We start from the raw sequence: 17,592 nt of genomic DNA, 5'->3' as shown, positions 1-17,592 counted from the left end.
TTGATGGTTCGTCCTCAGACATCGTGGGAAACACGGGGGGCGGCGGGGGGGGGGGGGGGGACGTAAAGAAGCTAGCTTTAATTCACACATAACCCTATCACCCAGAAATAAGACCCTGGACGTTTTAAGCATATTTCTTTCCAGATGTTTCCTATGCCTTTAGAAATACCTCTCACAAAAGTGGTTCATGATGCCCGTAGACAAAGGGCTATGTTAACATATGCACACACCCCCATATCTTTTCTACACAAAGGAGTCCTAGGATCTCGGAGCAGGAGAGCCTCCCTCCAGCCCAATCCCTGAGTGTTACAGATGAAGAAATAACTGGGCCACGTGACTAACAAAGCCTCCTCACCCCAGTGGTTTTCCTGACCCTCAGGAGGGAGAGGGCCACCGTGTCTCTGGGAGAACAGGCTGGCGACCCCAGGAGTGGCTCGGGATTCCTGCAATGTGGCCCATTCAGGACGTCATAATTAACCACCGTAAATATCACTTAATAGCTAACATGGCAAACAGCCTGCTCACAGGGAGAGAACGCACGTGAAGTGGACTGGAAATGACTTTCTCTCTTCCCTCTCACATCAGCCATTAATTTTCTTCCTATCCGATGCCTTGGGCCAACACAAACAACACTAAACTTGACAGGGATAAATGTGAAGTCCTTAGGAATAGACACTCCACTCAGGAAAAAACAGGTTGGGGGAACGTGAGTCAGTGCTTGAGGAAAAACTCCTGGGAGCCTGAGTCGACACCAGGTCCCATCAACAGAAGCGTAGAGTCCAGAAGAGAGGAGGGGACAGCTCCACTGTGCTCTGAAACATTGGGCTTGGTGATGGGAGCTGTGCTTCTGGGCATCCAGAGTTGGAAGCTGACCCAGAGCAGGGAGCCAGGCTAGAGAAGACATCACTGGAGACATCAGTGAAGACACGATTGAAGGAACTGAAGATGTTGGATGTGGAGAAGACGTTCATTCAGGGAAAATAACCCAAATTCTTGACTCTGGGGAAGGGAGCAATCTCTTTCACTGTCCGCGTACCAAAGACAGGCGGCGCCTGCTTCTCCACAGCCCCCCTTCTTTAGACCGGGGGTGGGGTCAAGCTTCCTGCCTGTTAATAAGGTGTGGCTGGGGAAGCATCTAGTGCCAACTGTTGGCAGCTGGTAGGGCATCCCTTGTCCTCAGCTTTGGGCCTCACCTGCCCATCCTGGGCAGCCGGCAAGTAGTTTCGCCTCCATCCGGTAGGACACAATTCTTCCGTTCAGTGATTTGAGGGGCCAGTGGATGGAGTTTTATGGAGGCAGGTGATCTTTCAGGAACTTCAACACTAAAGCTGTTGAAAAATGGAATGCCCTGGTGGGGCGCCTGGGTGGCTCAGTCGGTTAAGCATCCTACTTCGGCTCAGGTCATGATCTTGTGGTCCGTGAGTTCGAGCCCCACGTCGGGTTCTGTGCTGACAGCTCGGAGCCTGGAGCCTGCCTCGGATTCTGTGTCTCCCTCTCTCTCTGCCCCTCCCCCCCTTGAATAAATAAACATTACAAATTTTTTTTTTAATGAGGTCGATAGTCGCTGGGTTCAGGGCCCCCCTCCCCCCGGATTCAGTGTGACCTCATCTTAACTTGATTACATCTTCAAGACCCTGTTTCTAACTAAAGGCACATTCACAGGTACCAGTGGTTAGTATTTCAACACATCCTTCGGGGTGGGGTGGGATATAATTCAACCACAGTGATGCCCATGCCTTCAGCGTGTGCATAAGAGCTGGGTGTGGAAGGAAGGGAGGAGAGAAGAAAGGAAGGGGAAGGAGTTTATTAGTAGAAGAGTGAGACTTGCTTGCATGTATCCAATGTATCTCCCAGCACAGTTGTATGTACATGTGATCGACAGCGTGTGCAAACAGCCCCAAGAAAGGGATTGCACGGTATAGCTGAACTGATACTCCGTAACTATGGATGGCTATGCAGCCACTAAAAAGCATATGTCTTAAATAACAGGCAATATGTTGGACTACGGCTTACAATTTCTATCCAATGCAAAATATCCCTCCTAAATGTAGAGTTTGATTTCAGCAAAATTGAAGGGACATTTGGAGCCAGGGCATCTGTATGCAAGCTAACAGTTCAAAACCCGAGTTTTGCTTTCCGATGGAATATATAAGTATATTTCTTGCCTCATTTCTGCCAAAGCATATTTCTCTTCCACATTATCAGTGTTGGAGCAAGCTTTATTTCCCTAGGCTCTTTAGTATTTCTCTCTAGGGTTTTCAGCAACTGTTGGATGAGTATCAGTTTATTTTTTTTTTATGAAAAATAGACAGAAGTTCGGGCACCTGGGCGGCTCAGCCTAGCATCCAACTTCAGCTCAGGTCATGATCTTGTGGTTGGTGGGTTCGAGCCCCGCATCGGGCTCTGTGCTGACAGCTCGGAGCCCAGAACCTGCCTCAGATTCTGGGTGTCCCTCTCTATCTCTGCCTCTCCCCGGCTTGTGCTCTGTCATAAATAAACATTAAAAAAATTTTTTAATACACAAAAGTTTTTTTTTTTAAGTTCAATCTATAGGCTCTGACCTGGAAAGATTTTTGTATGTGTTGTTAAATGAAAAAAGCAGGTTATGGAGTGAAGGGTGGTGAATCATTCTGTTCAAAAAATAGGGATAGAGCCATCCTTAAAATCCATTTATCGGTCCCTTATAAAACTAACCTCAGCAATTGTACCCCTGGGCATTTATCCCAGAGAAGTGAAAATGTCAGGTTCACCCTAAAACGTGTACGTGAATGTTCATAGCAACATTCTTAGAAATAGCTGAACATCACAGGCAGAATCACTAGTAACAATCAGATGTCACAAACTGTGGTACATCCGTGCTGTGCAATATTGCTGCTCAATAAAAAGAAACAAACCGTGGGGGCACCTGGTAGCTCAGTCGGTTAAGCATCTGACTCTTGATTTCGGCTCAGGTCATGATCTCACGGTTCGTGAGTTCGATCCCCGCGTCGGGCTCTGTGCTGGCAGCTCAGAGCCTGGAGCCTGCTTTGGATTCTGTGTCTCCCTCTTTCTCTGTGTCTCCCCCCGCCCATTCATGCTCTGTCTCTCTCTCCCTCAAAAATAAACGTTAAAAAAAATTTTTTTAATAAAAAAAAATGGGGGAGACCCCTGGGTGGCTCACCCAGTTAAGCATCTGACTCTTGGTTTCGGCTCAGGTCGTGATTTCACAGTTGGTGAGTAGGAGCCCCCCGGCTCTGTGCTGAGAAGGAGAAGCCTGCTTGAGATTCTCCCTCTCTCTCTGCCCCTCCCCCTCTCACTTGCACACTCTCTCACAAGCTCGCGCTCTCTCTCTCAAAATAAAAAAATAAACTTAGAAAAGCGGGGAGAGCCTCACATACGTGTACGCGAGTAGGTGTGCGCACGGGAAGGTGTGGGAAGATACACAGCAGACTGGTTGGCCTCTGGAAAAAGGAATCTGGAAAGAGATGATTTAATTAACCTTTTCGCGTCAGCCTCTCCAGTATTTGACTTGTTCCAACAGGCGTGTGTGTGACTTGGTAAATTTGTTCAGACCCACAAGGTAGCCCCCAAACGGTGTGTGGGGAGAGGGAGAAGGCGTCAAGAGCTCCGCCTGGCCCGCAGCCGTGCCTGGAAAACCCTTGCTCTGTATTTCCACGGACGTCTCGAATCGGGATCGAGGGGAGAGCGTGACTGGCCCACTCTGGCCTCCGTGTGTCCCGCTTCCCGGCCACCCTGACACCACCAGCCTACCGTCGTGCTTTTTCCTGCCCCTCACAGCCTCTCGTGGCTCCCCGCCGACCCCAGGCACTCAGGGAAGAGAGCAGGGGCGGGGGGTGACTTCTGGGTCCAGCACTGGCGAACCTTCCCTGAGCCGTCACCAGGGGCCAAGAGTCATCTGAGTGCCTTTCAAGCATTGCCTCTTGCGATTCTCCCAAGAGCCCCCAGAAGTACGGAGAGACGGATGCCAGTCGGGCGCAGGCCCTGCTTCTGACATTGTGCTTCCAACCGGGAGGTCAGGCTGGGCTGCGGGAGGCCAGCAGGACGCTTGGCAACAGCTGCAGAGCAAGAACTGGCCCCAGTTGGAAACAGCCCCAACCCCAGCCACACAGTGTCGTCAGGAAGAGCTCCTGGCCGAAGCGGAGAGGCTGAACCGGGCACGAGGGGGTTGGCCTGCGGGGCGGGGCCTGGCGCCCTGTGTGCCCCGCTCTCCGCCCGTGTCCGCTTCTGTGCTGGGCGCCCCCAGACTGCAGGGGAGCAGCTGCTAGGAGAGCTGGGCGATAGCTTCTGGAAGAGACGACCGGCTTCTCCTCCTGCAGTTACGAAAGTACCCAGGACGTCCTGCCTCCCACTCTGCGGAGGCTACTTCTCAGAGTAGGGAAGGGAAACCAGGCAGAGGGGTGGTCCTGGCCTTTCTGGAAGTTTCTCTGGCTGCAGGTTCTCTTCCCTCCATCACCTTGAGTGAGTCAGCTCGGGTCATGATCTCGCGGTTTGTGGGTTCGAGCCCCGCGTTGGGCTCTGTGCGGACAGCTTCGGATTCTGTGTCTCCCTCTCTCTCTGCCCCTCCCCAGCTCGTGCTCTGTCTGTCTCTCTCTCTCTCTCTCAAAAATAAATAAACATTAACAAAAATTAAAAGAGAGAGAAAGGGGAAGGACACAGACACCATGGTGGCAGATTTCATCCCAACTCCCCTGACCCAGACCCATACCTGCCGCCACACGGCCCCCAGCCCCGCCCCCTCTACGGGGCCTTCTGAGTCCAGCCACCAAACTTCCCACCGATCCCCAGGCTCTGACCCCAGTCCTGCCTTTTCTCGGCTTCCTCCTCTCCCTGGAAGTCCCCTCCACCTGTTCCCAGGGACAAATTCTTTGTCATCTCTCAAGATGGCTCTGCAGTCGCCTTGGACAGCATGTCCTGCTTGATGCCCCTTGTCCCTGCTTGGTGACTGATGGTGTGCCTATCGCTCTTACACACGGTCACACACAGACCACGGTCACCTTTGGGGCACGCCGCCCTCCATCTGGTGCTTCTCTGTGTGCCCATCCCCGTGCCAGACCAGGGATGCCAGAGCGGGGATTTCTCCTCTCTCCGTGCCCAGGGCCCGCACAGAGCCTGGCGCACATGCGGCACGTGGGGCTGGAGTCGACGGATACGTGAGCGCACGGAACACTTAGAATGTTCTTTTCCTCTCGTCTCCAGGGATCTATAAAGGCCACTGCTTCCGGATCAATCACTTCCCAGAGGACAATGATTACGACCACGACAGCTCGGAGTATCTCCTCCGTAAGTGCCAAGCATCTTTCGCTTTCCTTGTATGTGTGGGAGGCGGGGAGGGGGGGGGGGCAGCTGCAGGAAAGACGGGCCCCGTGAGGGCGCAGGGGTGCTATTCTCTGGACGCTCTTTCTCTCCCTTTCCGATTCAGAATTGTTAGTTTGGAGGATGGACTTATGTCCAACGCTGCCATGGCATGCTGGGTATCCCAGCGGGGTTACTTGGTGCCCAGGCCCATGCCTGGGGAGACTGAGACCCAGCCAGAGCAGGTGACGGTGTGGGCGCTCTGCTCGCCAGGACTGCTGGTCACGGCGAGCTGCAGAGTCGCTGGTTGCTGCCATGGGGCCTGGCGCAAGGAGGTTAAAGACACAGGCCTGCCCAGGCCAAGCGTCCCTAGGGGGTTGTGATACCCCAAGTACATTGCCCTCCCGGCCCTGGACCTGCCCACCCCCCCCCCACGTACCCAGCATTCTGTTCTTGAAAAATCAGACGGTCCGGTGGGGAGCCACCGCCTCTGCCCCTGTCCTGTGGTTGGGTTGACCCCCAGGCTGGAAGTCACAGCATATACTGGACAAGGACAAACCCGTCCCACACGGGAAATCCAGATCTCATCCCTGGGCCTGTGAACACCACCCTGGGAGAAAGGATGGGGCCACAGCCACAGAAGGAGCCTGGAAATGAAAGGACAGCACCCCTTGAAGCCGTTTCCCCCTCTCCCATGAGTCAGAACACGCACACAGCTGCTCGCGGCGTCACCCTCGGGGCCCGGGGCCCGGCTTCATTGATGGAGAATCGACAGCGGCGTCCTCAGAGGGAGCGCAATTCACTCTGCACCTGCTTGTGGGCCGTTTGCTTCTAAGAGAAAGGATTTGGGTTGTGAGTCGTCTGGTCAAACAGTACAGCCTGTGGTTCCCGTGGAGCCTGGGGAAGCGTCAGGAGGCTCTGGCCAGACCCAGAACCGGAACAAACTTGGCCAGCTCTGCCTCCCTCACCTTCTCTTCTTCCTCCTGCCTCTCCTTCCTTTCTGCTTTCTGGGGCCAACGCCGAAGCAAGCAAATGAGATTCCGTAGGGCACCGCAAATGGCCGTGCGGCTTACGCACACACTCACCTACGCTGTGGTATAAACGACACCCTTCGAGTTGTACAGTGCGCGGCCTGCACAGCCATCTGGGGCGACCCCTGGTGCTCAGCCCAGCTGGGATGGCTCATGAGCATCGGCCCAGAGGTCAGATGATGTAGCTTTCTGGGGTTCCAGCAGGAAGCAGACGGCATGCTCAGATGCGGTGAACGAAGGGTGTCTAGTGAAGGACTATTTACAAAGTGAGGTCAGGGTTAAGGAAAGCTTGCAGGGGTGGGGAGAGCAACAGGGCTAGTGGCCACAGGAGCCCTTGCGCTCCGGGGCCTGAGCAGGTGAGGAAAGCAGGCATGGGAGCCTGAAGAAGGGAAGCCGGGAGGACAGGGCTGCCCGGCAGGCGCTGGGGCTTTTAGGAAGGAAGGCAGTCACCTCACCTCACCGGAGCCTTCAGGAAGGAGGCTTGGGGAATACTGTTTCCCTGCACGCTCCTCCCAAAGCCAGAGGCAACGGAGCCCAAGTATCCCTTGCATGGTGCATGGTGCGGCCTCCCGGGGCCCAGGGCAGGACGCAGAAAGTTCGAAGGAGGACCGGAGGGGCAAGTCAGGGATGTGCAGCACACTCTCCCCTCCAGCTTCAGGCTCCCACTGTCCCCGGATTCCACCTGCGGTGCCTGAGATGGGGGGGGGGGGCGTGAGGGCTAGGAGGGGCCCCTCAGCGATTTTCCCAAATCGATGGGGACAGCACAGACGAAAGATCATTTGGGAAGGAAACGCCCTCCTCAAATGTGCTCTGTGGGGGCCCGGCGGGTTCATTCACAAGCTGCTGATGGAATTGGGGCGGAGGGCAGAGCTAACCCTCCAACAAGGGGGTGTTTTTCCACTCGGGGGCTGGTGGACAAAGGAGCTGGCCCCGAAACGAGATTCGGAGTACAGGTACCTGTGAGCTTCAGCCAGAGGGAGCAGGCAACGTCCTCGAACTGGGGGGGCCAAGGTCACGGTCACCACGGCCGTCCCCCACAATTCCCAGTATTTGGCCCTCTGGGCGCCAGAGTATTGTGACCCCCAAAATATGCAGAAGCACAGGAGACAGAGAGGAGGGGTCATGAGAGTTCATTTATTCACCCATTTAACACAAAGTTATTCTTGGGCCTATTACATGCCAGATACTGCGTTAGCCACACATGTCACTGCAGTGGTGGAGCAGATGCTCCAATGGGTCAGAGAAGATCGTGGAAGGTTCCATGGTGCTTGCCTGTGGGAGTGGCAGCTTAACCATCCGGGCGAGGGGTATCGACCCTGACAGGTCCAAGGCCGTGCTTCTCACACACCCTGCCTTCCACAATTCGAGAACAAAGTCAACCTTCCGACCATGCATTCTGAAGTCTTCCCGAGAAACCAGGCTTGTGCATTGAGTTCCATCGATGTCAGAGGGGCTCCCCCCCCCAAACCTGGGGGCTCTGGCAGTGCCCCCACTGGTTTGTACATCCACAGGCAGGTGTGGGATCTGAGCCCACACACAAACACACAGCCTGCCGTGTCTTTTCCACCGGCCCCTCTGGCCCGGGGGGTTCCCACCCATCCCACCCTGGTCTTGGGGTCCCTTTTCCGGGTGCCACATTTCCCATCACAGAGCCGATTTGGGTGCTAAGGCTCGCGGTATTGATGTCAGGGCTGCTGGGAGGCCCCTGTGCCTGAGGGTGAGTGAGAAGGAGGTACCCGTGCTCCAGACAAGACACGGACTCTCTCCAGGGCTTGATTTGGCCTTGAGGCACGGCCCGGACCTCAGCCTTGCTCGTCCGTCAGCTCTGTGCAAGACCCACGCTGCACCATTGTCTACGGCAACCCCAGCTGGCTTCTGCACATCCAGAGCCCTGGGATGAGCCTTTGTGGCAAGGGACAGGCACGCACATGACTGACGTGGGCAGGATGGATGGCTCTGAGCCAGGTCTGGCCTCAGCGACCTTAGAGGCACTGGGCTCCCTTCTCCCCGGCCCCTCTGACCCGTCTGCAGAACGGGGGCATCCAGGGGGAGCTGACCCCGGATTTTCTGGCCAGCATGGCTTTGAGGCATGTTTCCAAAGCCCACGGGAAACCTCCTCCCAGAGCCTGCGGCTGCAAGAAGGCAGAGGAAGGGGGAGGAGATGCTGGAGAGAAGAGCTTTATTTAATGCCCCCAACAAAGCCCCCTCTGTGAAGCGGGGCACACACTGGTGGGCTTACAGGAAAGGAGACAAATAGTGCCTTCAGAGGCTGCAAGGCCACAAACCGGCTCAGCTGGCTCAGGAGTCGGTGCCTGCCAGGGCTCCCCGACTCGCTGTCCCCCGCCGGGGCCACCAAGGGTCCATGTCGCCAGGATTTCTACTGGGCTGGGAGACCTGTAGGCGCATCAGGAAGGCTGAGCTCAGGGCTCCTCCTGAAGCCCCACTTCCCTTCCTCCTGGCCCTTCCAGCCAGATGCTAAGGAAGGGGGACCCATATCCCCTAAGCCCCTACCAAGTGCAGAAAGTGTATTCTTTTCCTAGGGCCGCACGCCGGGTGGCTTAAAACAACAGGAATTTACTGTGAATTTACTGTCTCTCGGTGCGGAGGCTGGAGTCTTCAATGGGATGTTGGCAGGGCTGGGCTCCCTCCACGGCGCCCAGGGGTCTCTTGTGACGCCTGTCGGCTCCCCACCCTCCTTGACGTGGGGGCCCCTCACTCCTATCTCTGCCTCTGCCTTCACACGACTTCTTCCCTGCCTGTGTCTCTTCCTCTGCTCACAAGAGCACTTGTCATCGGATTTAGGACCCACTCTAATGCAGGATGGTGTCCTCTTGAGATCCTTGATTTAATCACACCTGCAAAAAAACCCTTTTCTAAATAAGGTCTCATTCATAGATACCTGTGATTAGGACTTGGTCATATCTACTGGGGGGAGGGGTGCAATTCAACCCCTACAGGTAGGTATTTAATACTACTCTCCCCAGGTTACGAAACAGGAGACTTGGGGCGCCTGGGTGGCTCAGTCAGTTAAGCGGCCGACTCTTGTGTTCAGCTCAGAGCGTGATCTCACAGGTTGTGAGTTCGAGCCCCACGTCGAGCTCTGTGCTGATAGCGTGGAGCCTATTCGGAATTCTCTGTCTCTGCCCCTCCCCAGCTCATGCTCTCGCGTTCTCTCTCTCTCTCTCTCTCTCTCCCTCAAAATAAATAAGCAAACTAAAAAAAGGGAGAGGAGACTGACGTTGTCAGAAGTTAGCCGCCCTGGTCGGTGGCAGAGCAAGTGTGCAACTCCAGCTTGGCTGGACAGCGAGGTCCACGCACGTCCCACTGTGTTTAGCCACCACACCCCCCCCCCCGTGACCTCAGGAGGCCCCGGTCTATCCCCGGGGGGGTGGGGAGGGGGACAATGACAGCAATGATGGCAGTGGAGATAAAGGCTGTCACTCAGAAGTATGTGCAATGGCCAGGCCCTGTGCTAAGCCTCTTAATACACACAAAACCCACCTGCTTTTGTGGGTCCCTGTTCCCAGCTGCTTTCCGCAAACGGGGAAGCTCAGTGTTGAGTGAAGCGGCCTGACAAAATAGCATGTCCCAGAGCAGACCCAGACCCACCTGATGCCAAAGGCTGCGTCCTCAGCCACCCGTCACCACTTCCCAGCCTTCCAGAGGCTCCTTAGAGACCGCGTCCGTGAAAGGCTCAGTGTAGCGGTGAGGGTGCGGCGTCTGAATGGGAGGCAGACCAGCGTTTTCATGGCTGTTATTGGGGCTCCCAGATACCATTGAGGGGCCCTCCTGCCTTCGGGCTGGCAGGGGGAGCCTGCTGCGGGCAGACGTGACTCCGGGCCTGAGCCATCGCTTGAGTGGGGTCAGGCTGCCCCCGCCCGGCCAGCTCCCAACCCGCCGAGGTCTGCAGGGCCTGATGGGAGGGAACCTTCAAAGTCAGGAGAAGGGCCTCGAGCGTTGTCGGGGCTCCCGGCCGACGCCCGAGGCCGAGGCCGTGCCCAGAACGGCGGCCGCCCTCACCGCCCTCTGCTCTGTCTCCCGCCCCGGCCCAGGCATCGTGCGCGCCTCCAGCGTCTTCCCCATCCTCAGCACCATCCTGCTGCTGCTTGGCGGGCTCTGCATCGGCGCCGGGAGGTTCTACAGCCGCAAGAACAACATCGTCCTCAGTGCGGGCATCCTCTTCGTGGCCGCAGGTGAGCCGCCGGCTCCGTGCCGCCGGCACAGGGCGCGCTCCCGGGGCGAGCGCGGGGCTGGGGGCGCCGACGCGAGGTCGTTGCTCGTTGCTCGTAATTGACTTCAAAGGTCCGGGTGCGAGGGGGCTGGCGCGGGGCGTGGGGAGCGGCTGCTCAACGGGCACAGAGTCTCCTTCTGGGGGCGGCGAACACGTTCTGGAACTAGATAGAGGCATGGGGTGCACAACACTGTAAATGTACTAAATGCCGCTGAAGTGGGCACTTGAAGGGGCTCATTTGTGCCATGTGGATTTCACATCAATCACAAAAATAAATGTCTAAGTGTGCACAGTGCCACAAAGGGGCAGTGCCGGCGCCTTGTAAGCCTGGCTGCATCGGGGGGGGGGGGGGCGCCCGGAGGGTACCCCGAGGGACTCACGGAAGCCAAGACCTGAAGGAGCGGAGGAGGACAGGGTGAAAGGGAGCAGAACGGGCAAGGGTGCACATCAGAGTCACCCTCCGCGACCCAGTGAAGACCCACGGAGCTGCGGGTGACAGTAACACACGCCCTCCTAACTGGCGTTAACACTGGCACTCCTCCGGGCCTCGATGGAGAGACTTCAGCGCATGCCTCGCCACTGCAGACGTGGAGGCAGTCAGGCCGGAAGTGGGCTCACAGCTGGCTAGCGGCCGGCAGGTGCACATGCATGGTGCGGTGGAGAACTCGGGTTTTCCGGCCTGGGTCTCCGGGGGAGTCTTGACGGGGCAGAACTTGGCCGGTGGCATCCTGGAGTCTCCAGGCAGCACCTGCAGAGGCCAGATAAACTTGCAACAAGGGACCCTGTCAGGAGAAACAGGACGTGCCTGACGTCCTAGGCCTTCTAGTAAGTAAATTCGAGATAGGTTACAAAGTTCAGTAAGTCTTTCCTAAGTTGTTAACAGAGCTCCTTGCACCGCCTTATCGGTGTTTTTGCTTTCAAAGCATCCTTTGTCTTACCCCAGTCTGGTGAGGCGACCCTAGATGGGCCTGGTCTCTGCATCCTAAAGCCGTCCAGTAGTCCCATGAGGGTGATAATGAGAATCCCAGTAAAGGCGGTGGTTGGTGGTCGAGCTTCCTTTTTGAGGGTGGGGAGGGGCCTCACAGGGCCCCACCCCGTCTTGTCCTCTCCTACGGTCTCTCGGTCTCTCGGAGAGAGGGAAGGCGACTTCCCACAGCAGTTAAGGGACTGGTTCAAAATCTTTCAGCCAGATTCTTATGGTCCTTCCTCTACATTACTTCCGCTTCTGTGTCCTTCCGGGGCAACAGATAATGTGTGAGTGTGTGGGGGGGGGGGGTGCCGTATGTGTGTCAAGGGTGTGTGGTGTGCGTGTGTGTGTTAGCAAGAAGTACCCGAGTGTCAGGTCTCCTTCTTGGCCACGGCCCCATCCCTTTGCTTCTTGTCCCCTCCAGAGGCAGAGGTGGGAGGAAAGGGCCACACCCCATTCTCTCTCCTCCTTCGAGCCCCCAGATTTCTGAAGGTGGGGACCACTAAAGAAGTCCCGGCTGTGAGGTTTGAATCCCGTACCCCTTCCTTTCCCGAGGAAGGGAAAGATTTGCAGAACACCAGCTACCACATACTACAGCCGTGGTCCCAGGGCTCGGTGAGCACAACCACATCATCCCAGGTTGTGAGGGGGTAGTCAGGTGGCCCAGGTGGCTTCCCTGAAGTCACGTGGTGGCAAAGACACAGGCTGTGCCCACGGCCGTCGGCCTCCGAAGGTGCCCTCCGCCGCTGCCCACTTCCCCAGGGGGAGCCATACAAAGCCATATCCAGATGTCCCAGGTCACTAGAGAAGCTGTGGATTCCAGGGCCCTGGCAGAAGCAGCATTCAAGTGCAGGCAGCTTGGCTCTACTCACACTCACTTATAATAAGATGAAATTAAATAAAGACCGCAACAGGTGACTACATCCCACCTCTCAGGCTAGCAAAGGTCCGGCACGTTGATACAATAAATTGTAGGCTGTTGACACCCACAGTCGTACTCCTGCGTGTGTGGAGCGGTGTGGACGCGAGGATGTCCGTGGCAACTTTGTCCTAGCGGAGGGCCGGAAGCCACCTGACGCCCATAGCAGAGGCCTGGTTAGATATCCATGCAGTGGGTGCTACATGCACTTAGACAGACAGCTCTCCGTGGCCTGACGTGGAACCGTCTGCCAGGTGGACTGCTGAGTGACAAGGCAAGAGGACAAAGAGCATTGTGCAAGGAAAGAAAGAGATGTATGTGTGTGAGAGAGAGAGAGAGAGCAACAGAGAGGGCGGGGGGGGGGGGGAGAGAGACTAGATACAACGATAATATAAGAAAGAAGATAACAGGGGCGCCTGGGTGGCTCAGTCGGTTAAGCCTCCAACTTCGGCTCAGGTCACGATCTCACAGTTCGTGAGTTCAAGCCCCCTGTTGTCAGTGCAGAGCCCCCTCCGGATCCTTTGTCCCCCCCCCCATCTTTCTCTGCCCCTCCCCCACTTGCACTTTCTGTCTCTCTCTCTCTCTCTCTCAAAAATAAATAAGACATTTTTTTTAAAAAAAGAAAGAAGATAACAGTAATGGCCTTCAAGAGGGGAACTAGGTAGCCAAGTACCTGTGTTTTACATCTCATCTGAACTTTTGCTTTATTACCTCAAAACCAATTACTTAAAAGAAAAGTCGGCAACCGGAATAAAGCAATACCTATCCAAGGGGGGTGGCCACCAGCCCCTCCTCCGCCCTCCTGTCCCTCGTCCAGCTGTGGGTCTAACGTCTGCCTCCCTCCCTCCCACCCCTCTCCTGCCTCTCTTTCAGGCCTCAGTAACATCATAGGCATCATCGTCTACATCTCCAGCAACACAGGTGACCCAAGCGACAAACGCGATGAAGACAAAAAAAACCATTACAACTACGGTTGGTCTTTTTACTTTGGAGCCCTGTCCTTCATCGTGGCCGAGACCGTGGGTGTCCTGGCTGTAAACATTTACATTGAGAAAAATAAAGAGTTGAGATTTAAGACCAAACGGGAGTTCCTCAAGGCCCCCTCCTCGTCTCCCTACGCCAGGATGCCGAGCTATCGGTACCGGCGACGACGCTCACGGTCCAGCTCGAGGTCCACCGAGGCCTCTCCGTCCAGGGCGGCGTCTCCGGTGGGCCTGAAGATCACTGGGGCCATCCCCATGGGCGAGCTGTCCATGTACACGCTGTCCAGGGAGCCCCTCAAGGTGACTACCGCCGCCAGCTACGGCCCCGACCAGGAGCCCGGCTTCCTGCAGCTGCACGACCTGTTCCAGCAGGACCTACAGGAAGGCTTGCGCGTCAGCGTGCTGAACCGGCGGACGACCCCCGTGTGAGCCACCCCCCTCTCTGCACCGGCCTCTCCCCAGAACAGCTGTTTGGATCCCACAGGAGGGCATCTGACCCTTAGGCTGGACCGACCACGGACTGAAGCCAAAACCCAACCCTCCCTCGTCTCCAGAAAGTGTCACGGGCTGGCTGGGAGCGAAGCGCTGGGAGACGGGAGTTGGAAGCCGAAGGCTGACTTTGTCCCCCAGAGGGGCGTTTTGACGGCCCAGGATTCCGAGATCTCCTGAGGCTGCAAGGCCTTGACCAACCTGGGAAAACAAAATCGAGCCATTGTCTCCTCTTGGAAATAATTCTTGCCGGAAGAACGGGCTTTCAGAGCCCTCCCTCTCTGCCTGGGTGAGGGGCCACCGGGAGGGATTCACCGGGTACACGGGGACCTTTGGACACTGGTCAGGTGCCGTTTGACCTGAGGTTCTAGGTCTGTGAGCGGGAAACAAGGAAGCTGAAACTTGCCCCCTTCCTGTCTGTTTCTTGCTCTCTCTCTCTCTCTCTCTCTTTCTCTCTGGCAGTGGCCGGGTGTTGAAATAACAGCGATCCTGAGGCGAAAGCCCCTGTGGCCAACTGGTGCTTTGGCCTTTGTGCTATCCTGGGGCCGGCTTCCCTCGACCTGAGGAGACCAAGGCCTGTGGAAGATTCCGCAGTGGAGGAGGCCATTCGCTGGCCTGGGTGTGAGGTAAACCCAGAGTCTGTGGCTTGGCATTCTGGTCTGCTTCTAGAAGTTTCTGCCGTACACAGAAAGGGCAGGACGCTCTGACTGTACTTGAGAGTCTGGAAGATTCCACGGGTCTGAAGGAAGGTGCCCATATGGCCTCTTGCCGTGCCCCTCCCCACGGACCCTCCTCAGAGCAGCTCTGTCCCTTCTTGGGGAGCGGAGGGGGCAGACCCCCCCCCCCACCACCGGCGTTTGGCAACAGGAGCCTGAACTTCTGTTCGAGAAAGGGAGACCCGAGGGTGGACAGCGGCCAACACATCAGAACAAACATCCGTTTCCTAAGTGGTTATCGATCATGACTGGTTGCAAATGAAGGCCAGGGGAGCAAGTGACACTCGGTTCTTCGTCCAGACGACGGCAGCAGCAGCCCCTCCCCCACACCCACTCTTGTCATTTATTCTGCCACCACCCGAAGGGCTCAGCCGAAGGAGTTCGGGCAGTTTGGATGAAAAGGCCGCGCTGTGTTTTCCTTCCTCCTCGCGGGAGGGACATCTCGGCACCCTGGAACCGAGGCGGCGGTTCCGCGTTGGACGTTTTCTTCCAACCACAACCATCTCTTCCCATCCCGAGGCAAGCGGAGAAGGCAGACGCGAGTGTGGGTTCAGAAGACAACCTTTCTGGAACAGGGAGCTCGCCCTCTTTTATATAAAACACGTGCTTTCTAAAGACAAATCCTTTCTTACTTTTTGAGACTTGGTCGTCCGATCTCGAGCGGTTGCCTGTGGTCCCGGTAGCTGTCATCCTGAGAAGTGACCAGCGAATTCTTACCTCAGCCACCTGCTCGCCGACCCCCTGGGCGGACTCAGCCCCCAGGAGTTGAGATCTGGGTCACGGTCATCGCCATCCTCCTTCACCCCCGGAGAGGAAATCTCCCCGGGGACCCCTCGCCTGACTGCCCCGGAGCGCTGGCCAGCCGAGGCGCGGTGTGCTGGGGACCCTCCGCGCTTGCCCGAAACCCCTTCCTCCCGTTGAGGTTGGCTTTGTGTGGTGGTTTGTCCAAGCATGTGCAGCCGTGAATGCTGGAGCGTCAGGGCTCGTGGCCTGCCCTGCTGGGGGCCAACCCCGTCCCGTCCTGCCCCCAACCCGACCGCCCTTGGTGCCCCACCCCCCCCATCTGTGACCCCCATCTTCCCGGGCTCGAAGGAAAGGGGGCAACATCTGGGAACCCATCACCCCGCCAGGTCCCCAGACTCTTCTGTCACTTCCCAAAGCAAGGCAGCCGTGCTGTTTCTTCCACATAAGTCACCTCCTCCCCTGCTGCCCCGCAAGTTTCTGTCATTTCATGCAGAAAGCTGTGTTCCCATGAATCCTACCTCTCGCCCAGTCCCAGGCAGAGAATGTGGGGCCCACTCTAGGGACCAAGAAAGAGTAGAAAGAAGCAACAAAGAAGGACAGAAGAGCAGGGAGCAGAACCACCTCAGAGCCCCTGGTCTTCACAGCCTTTCTCCCCACCATGCCCGGGCTCCCGGACCCTCTGCCCGGGGCCACCCTTCTGCGCACCGCCCCCCAGCCAGGGGCGCCTGGGGAAGTGGGCGGAGCTGGCTCCCTGCCACCTGTCAGGCTGAGACCTTGCGTCCCCAGAGGGGGACGCAGGGGCCTGTGCCCACCTCCTCCCATCCCACCACCCTCTCCAACCAGCCCCTGTGTGTTTCGCCCGTTAAGCACCTGTGAATCCTGTTACCTACTCCTGGTTTTGGGTTGTTAGTTCTGTCTTTTTTTTAATTAAATAAAAACCTTTTTGAAATGTTCTCTTCTTGATGTGGGGGGAAGGGGTCGAGCTCCCTTTGAGTCTTTGTGGGCACTTAGGGCAAACAGTGTCCCTCCTGGGGGACACTGTGGACCCTCCAGGAGAAGAAGGAGGGAGGCTGGGCCCTGTGCCGGCCAAGGTGGGTTTCTCGGGCTTTCATCCAGGTCACCAGCCACCTCCCTGGCAACACCAGCTGGTTTCAGACTGCTGAGTGGTATCATCAAGGTGCCTTTTAACAGATGGGCTGGGAGATGGACGGGCCACCCCTGCGTGGTGGTGTGGGCATCTGGGCAGCTGAGCAAGCCAGACACGTCTTCAGAACCTGCCGGGCGGGGGCCAGCCAGCCAGAACCGCAGCCTCGGAGGCCCTAAGTTGCCTGCCAGGGTTTCTAAGAAGTCCAGCCTCCTTTCCCCCTCCAGCTTCGGAAATGATTAAAACACAAAGGAGGCCAAGTAGCAAAATGACCCGTAAAGCTGGCTCCAACCAGAGGCCAAAAGGGACCAAGCCATCTAATCTCAGGCCCAGCCGCCTGAGTCAGAGAGAGGGACCGCCCCCCGCCACCAGGAGTCAGAGAGAGGGACCGGGTGGCCCCTCGGAGCAGGGCAATACTGACACGCTGCGACAGGCCCCCGCGGGTCACAGGGGACGCCCGCTGTAACCCAGCAGGTTCACCCCTGCAGGTGGGCACGGGCTGGATGTCAACCCTATGCTCTTGGGAGGCATGACAAGGGGAGGACTGCTGTCCTCCCCCACTTCTACCCGAGCTACCGTCCAGGGGACATGTGCATTCAATTACACATCCCCCTTTCTTTCGGGACCCAGACCTCGAGTTTTCCTCCTGAGAGTCAGGGGCTCTGCTGCTCCTCCTGGAGCCTGGAGGCACCAAACTCTGAACACCCGGAAGGTCTTTCCTGGTCCCGGCAAAGGGAGGCCGAGTGAGCCACGTCCCCGCTCTGGTGGCTGCAGGAACCATTCCCCGCACGCCTGAACTTTCCCCCCTGGCTTTTTAACCCTCTTTCCTACCACCTGAGACGGGTCTGTGCGGAAAGTGATGTCCCAGATGCGCTGAGCCGCCAGGTCCCAGGGCCCGGCGAGCTCAGCTCCACGGCCCCACCCACTGACCCCCTGCTCCAGCCCGAGCCGTTGCCACCCAGCACCAGCCCCGCGTGCCAGAGGGACTCTGCCTCCCGTTTGTTCTCAGCCCTCAGGAAACTCTGGCTCAGCACAAGCTTTGCAGCCGTTCTGGGGGGATCCCGTGGCAGTCTGAA

At 57.1% G+C, this 17,592-nt stretch overlaps 1 protein-coding gene across 1 annotated transcript in view; it reads left to right on the top strand.

Moving 5' to 3' along the window:
* CACNG4 (calcium voltage-gated channel auxiliary subunit gamma 4) overlaps positions 1 to 16,325 on the top strand; it is a 57,561-nt gene extending 41,236 nt beyond the window's left edge. The window contains exons 2-4 of the mRNA XM_043585070.1: positions 5,197 to 5,280; positions 10,376 to 10,516; positions 13,314 to 16,325. Coding sequence (XP_043441005.1) covers positions 5,197 to 5,280; positions 10,376 to 10,516; positions 13,314 to 13,852 — 764 coding nt within the window. The 3' untranslated portion in view covers positions 13,853 to 16,325. The remainder of the gene's footprint in view (positions 1 to 5,196; positions 5,281 to 10,375; positions 10,517 to 13,313) is intronic.
* Positions 16,326 to 17,592: the final 1,267 nt, after the last annotated feature.

The sequence above is a fragment of the Prionailurus bengalensis genome, chromosome E1 (assembly GCF_016509475.1).
Source record: "Prionailurus bengalensis isolate Pbe53 chromosome E1, Fcat_Pben_1.1_paternal_pri, whole genome shotgun sequence".
Lineage (NCBI taxonomy): Eukaryota > Metazoa > Chordata > Mammalia > Carnivora > Felidae > Prionailurus > Prionailurus bengalensis.
This window is presented reverse-complemented; position numbering and strand designations above follow the sequence as displayed.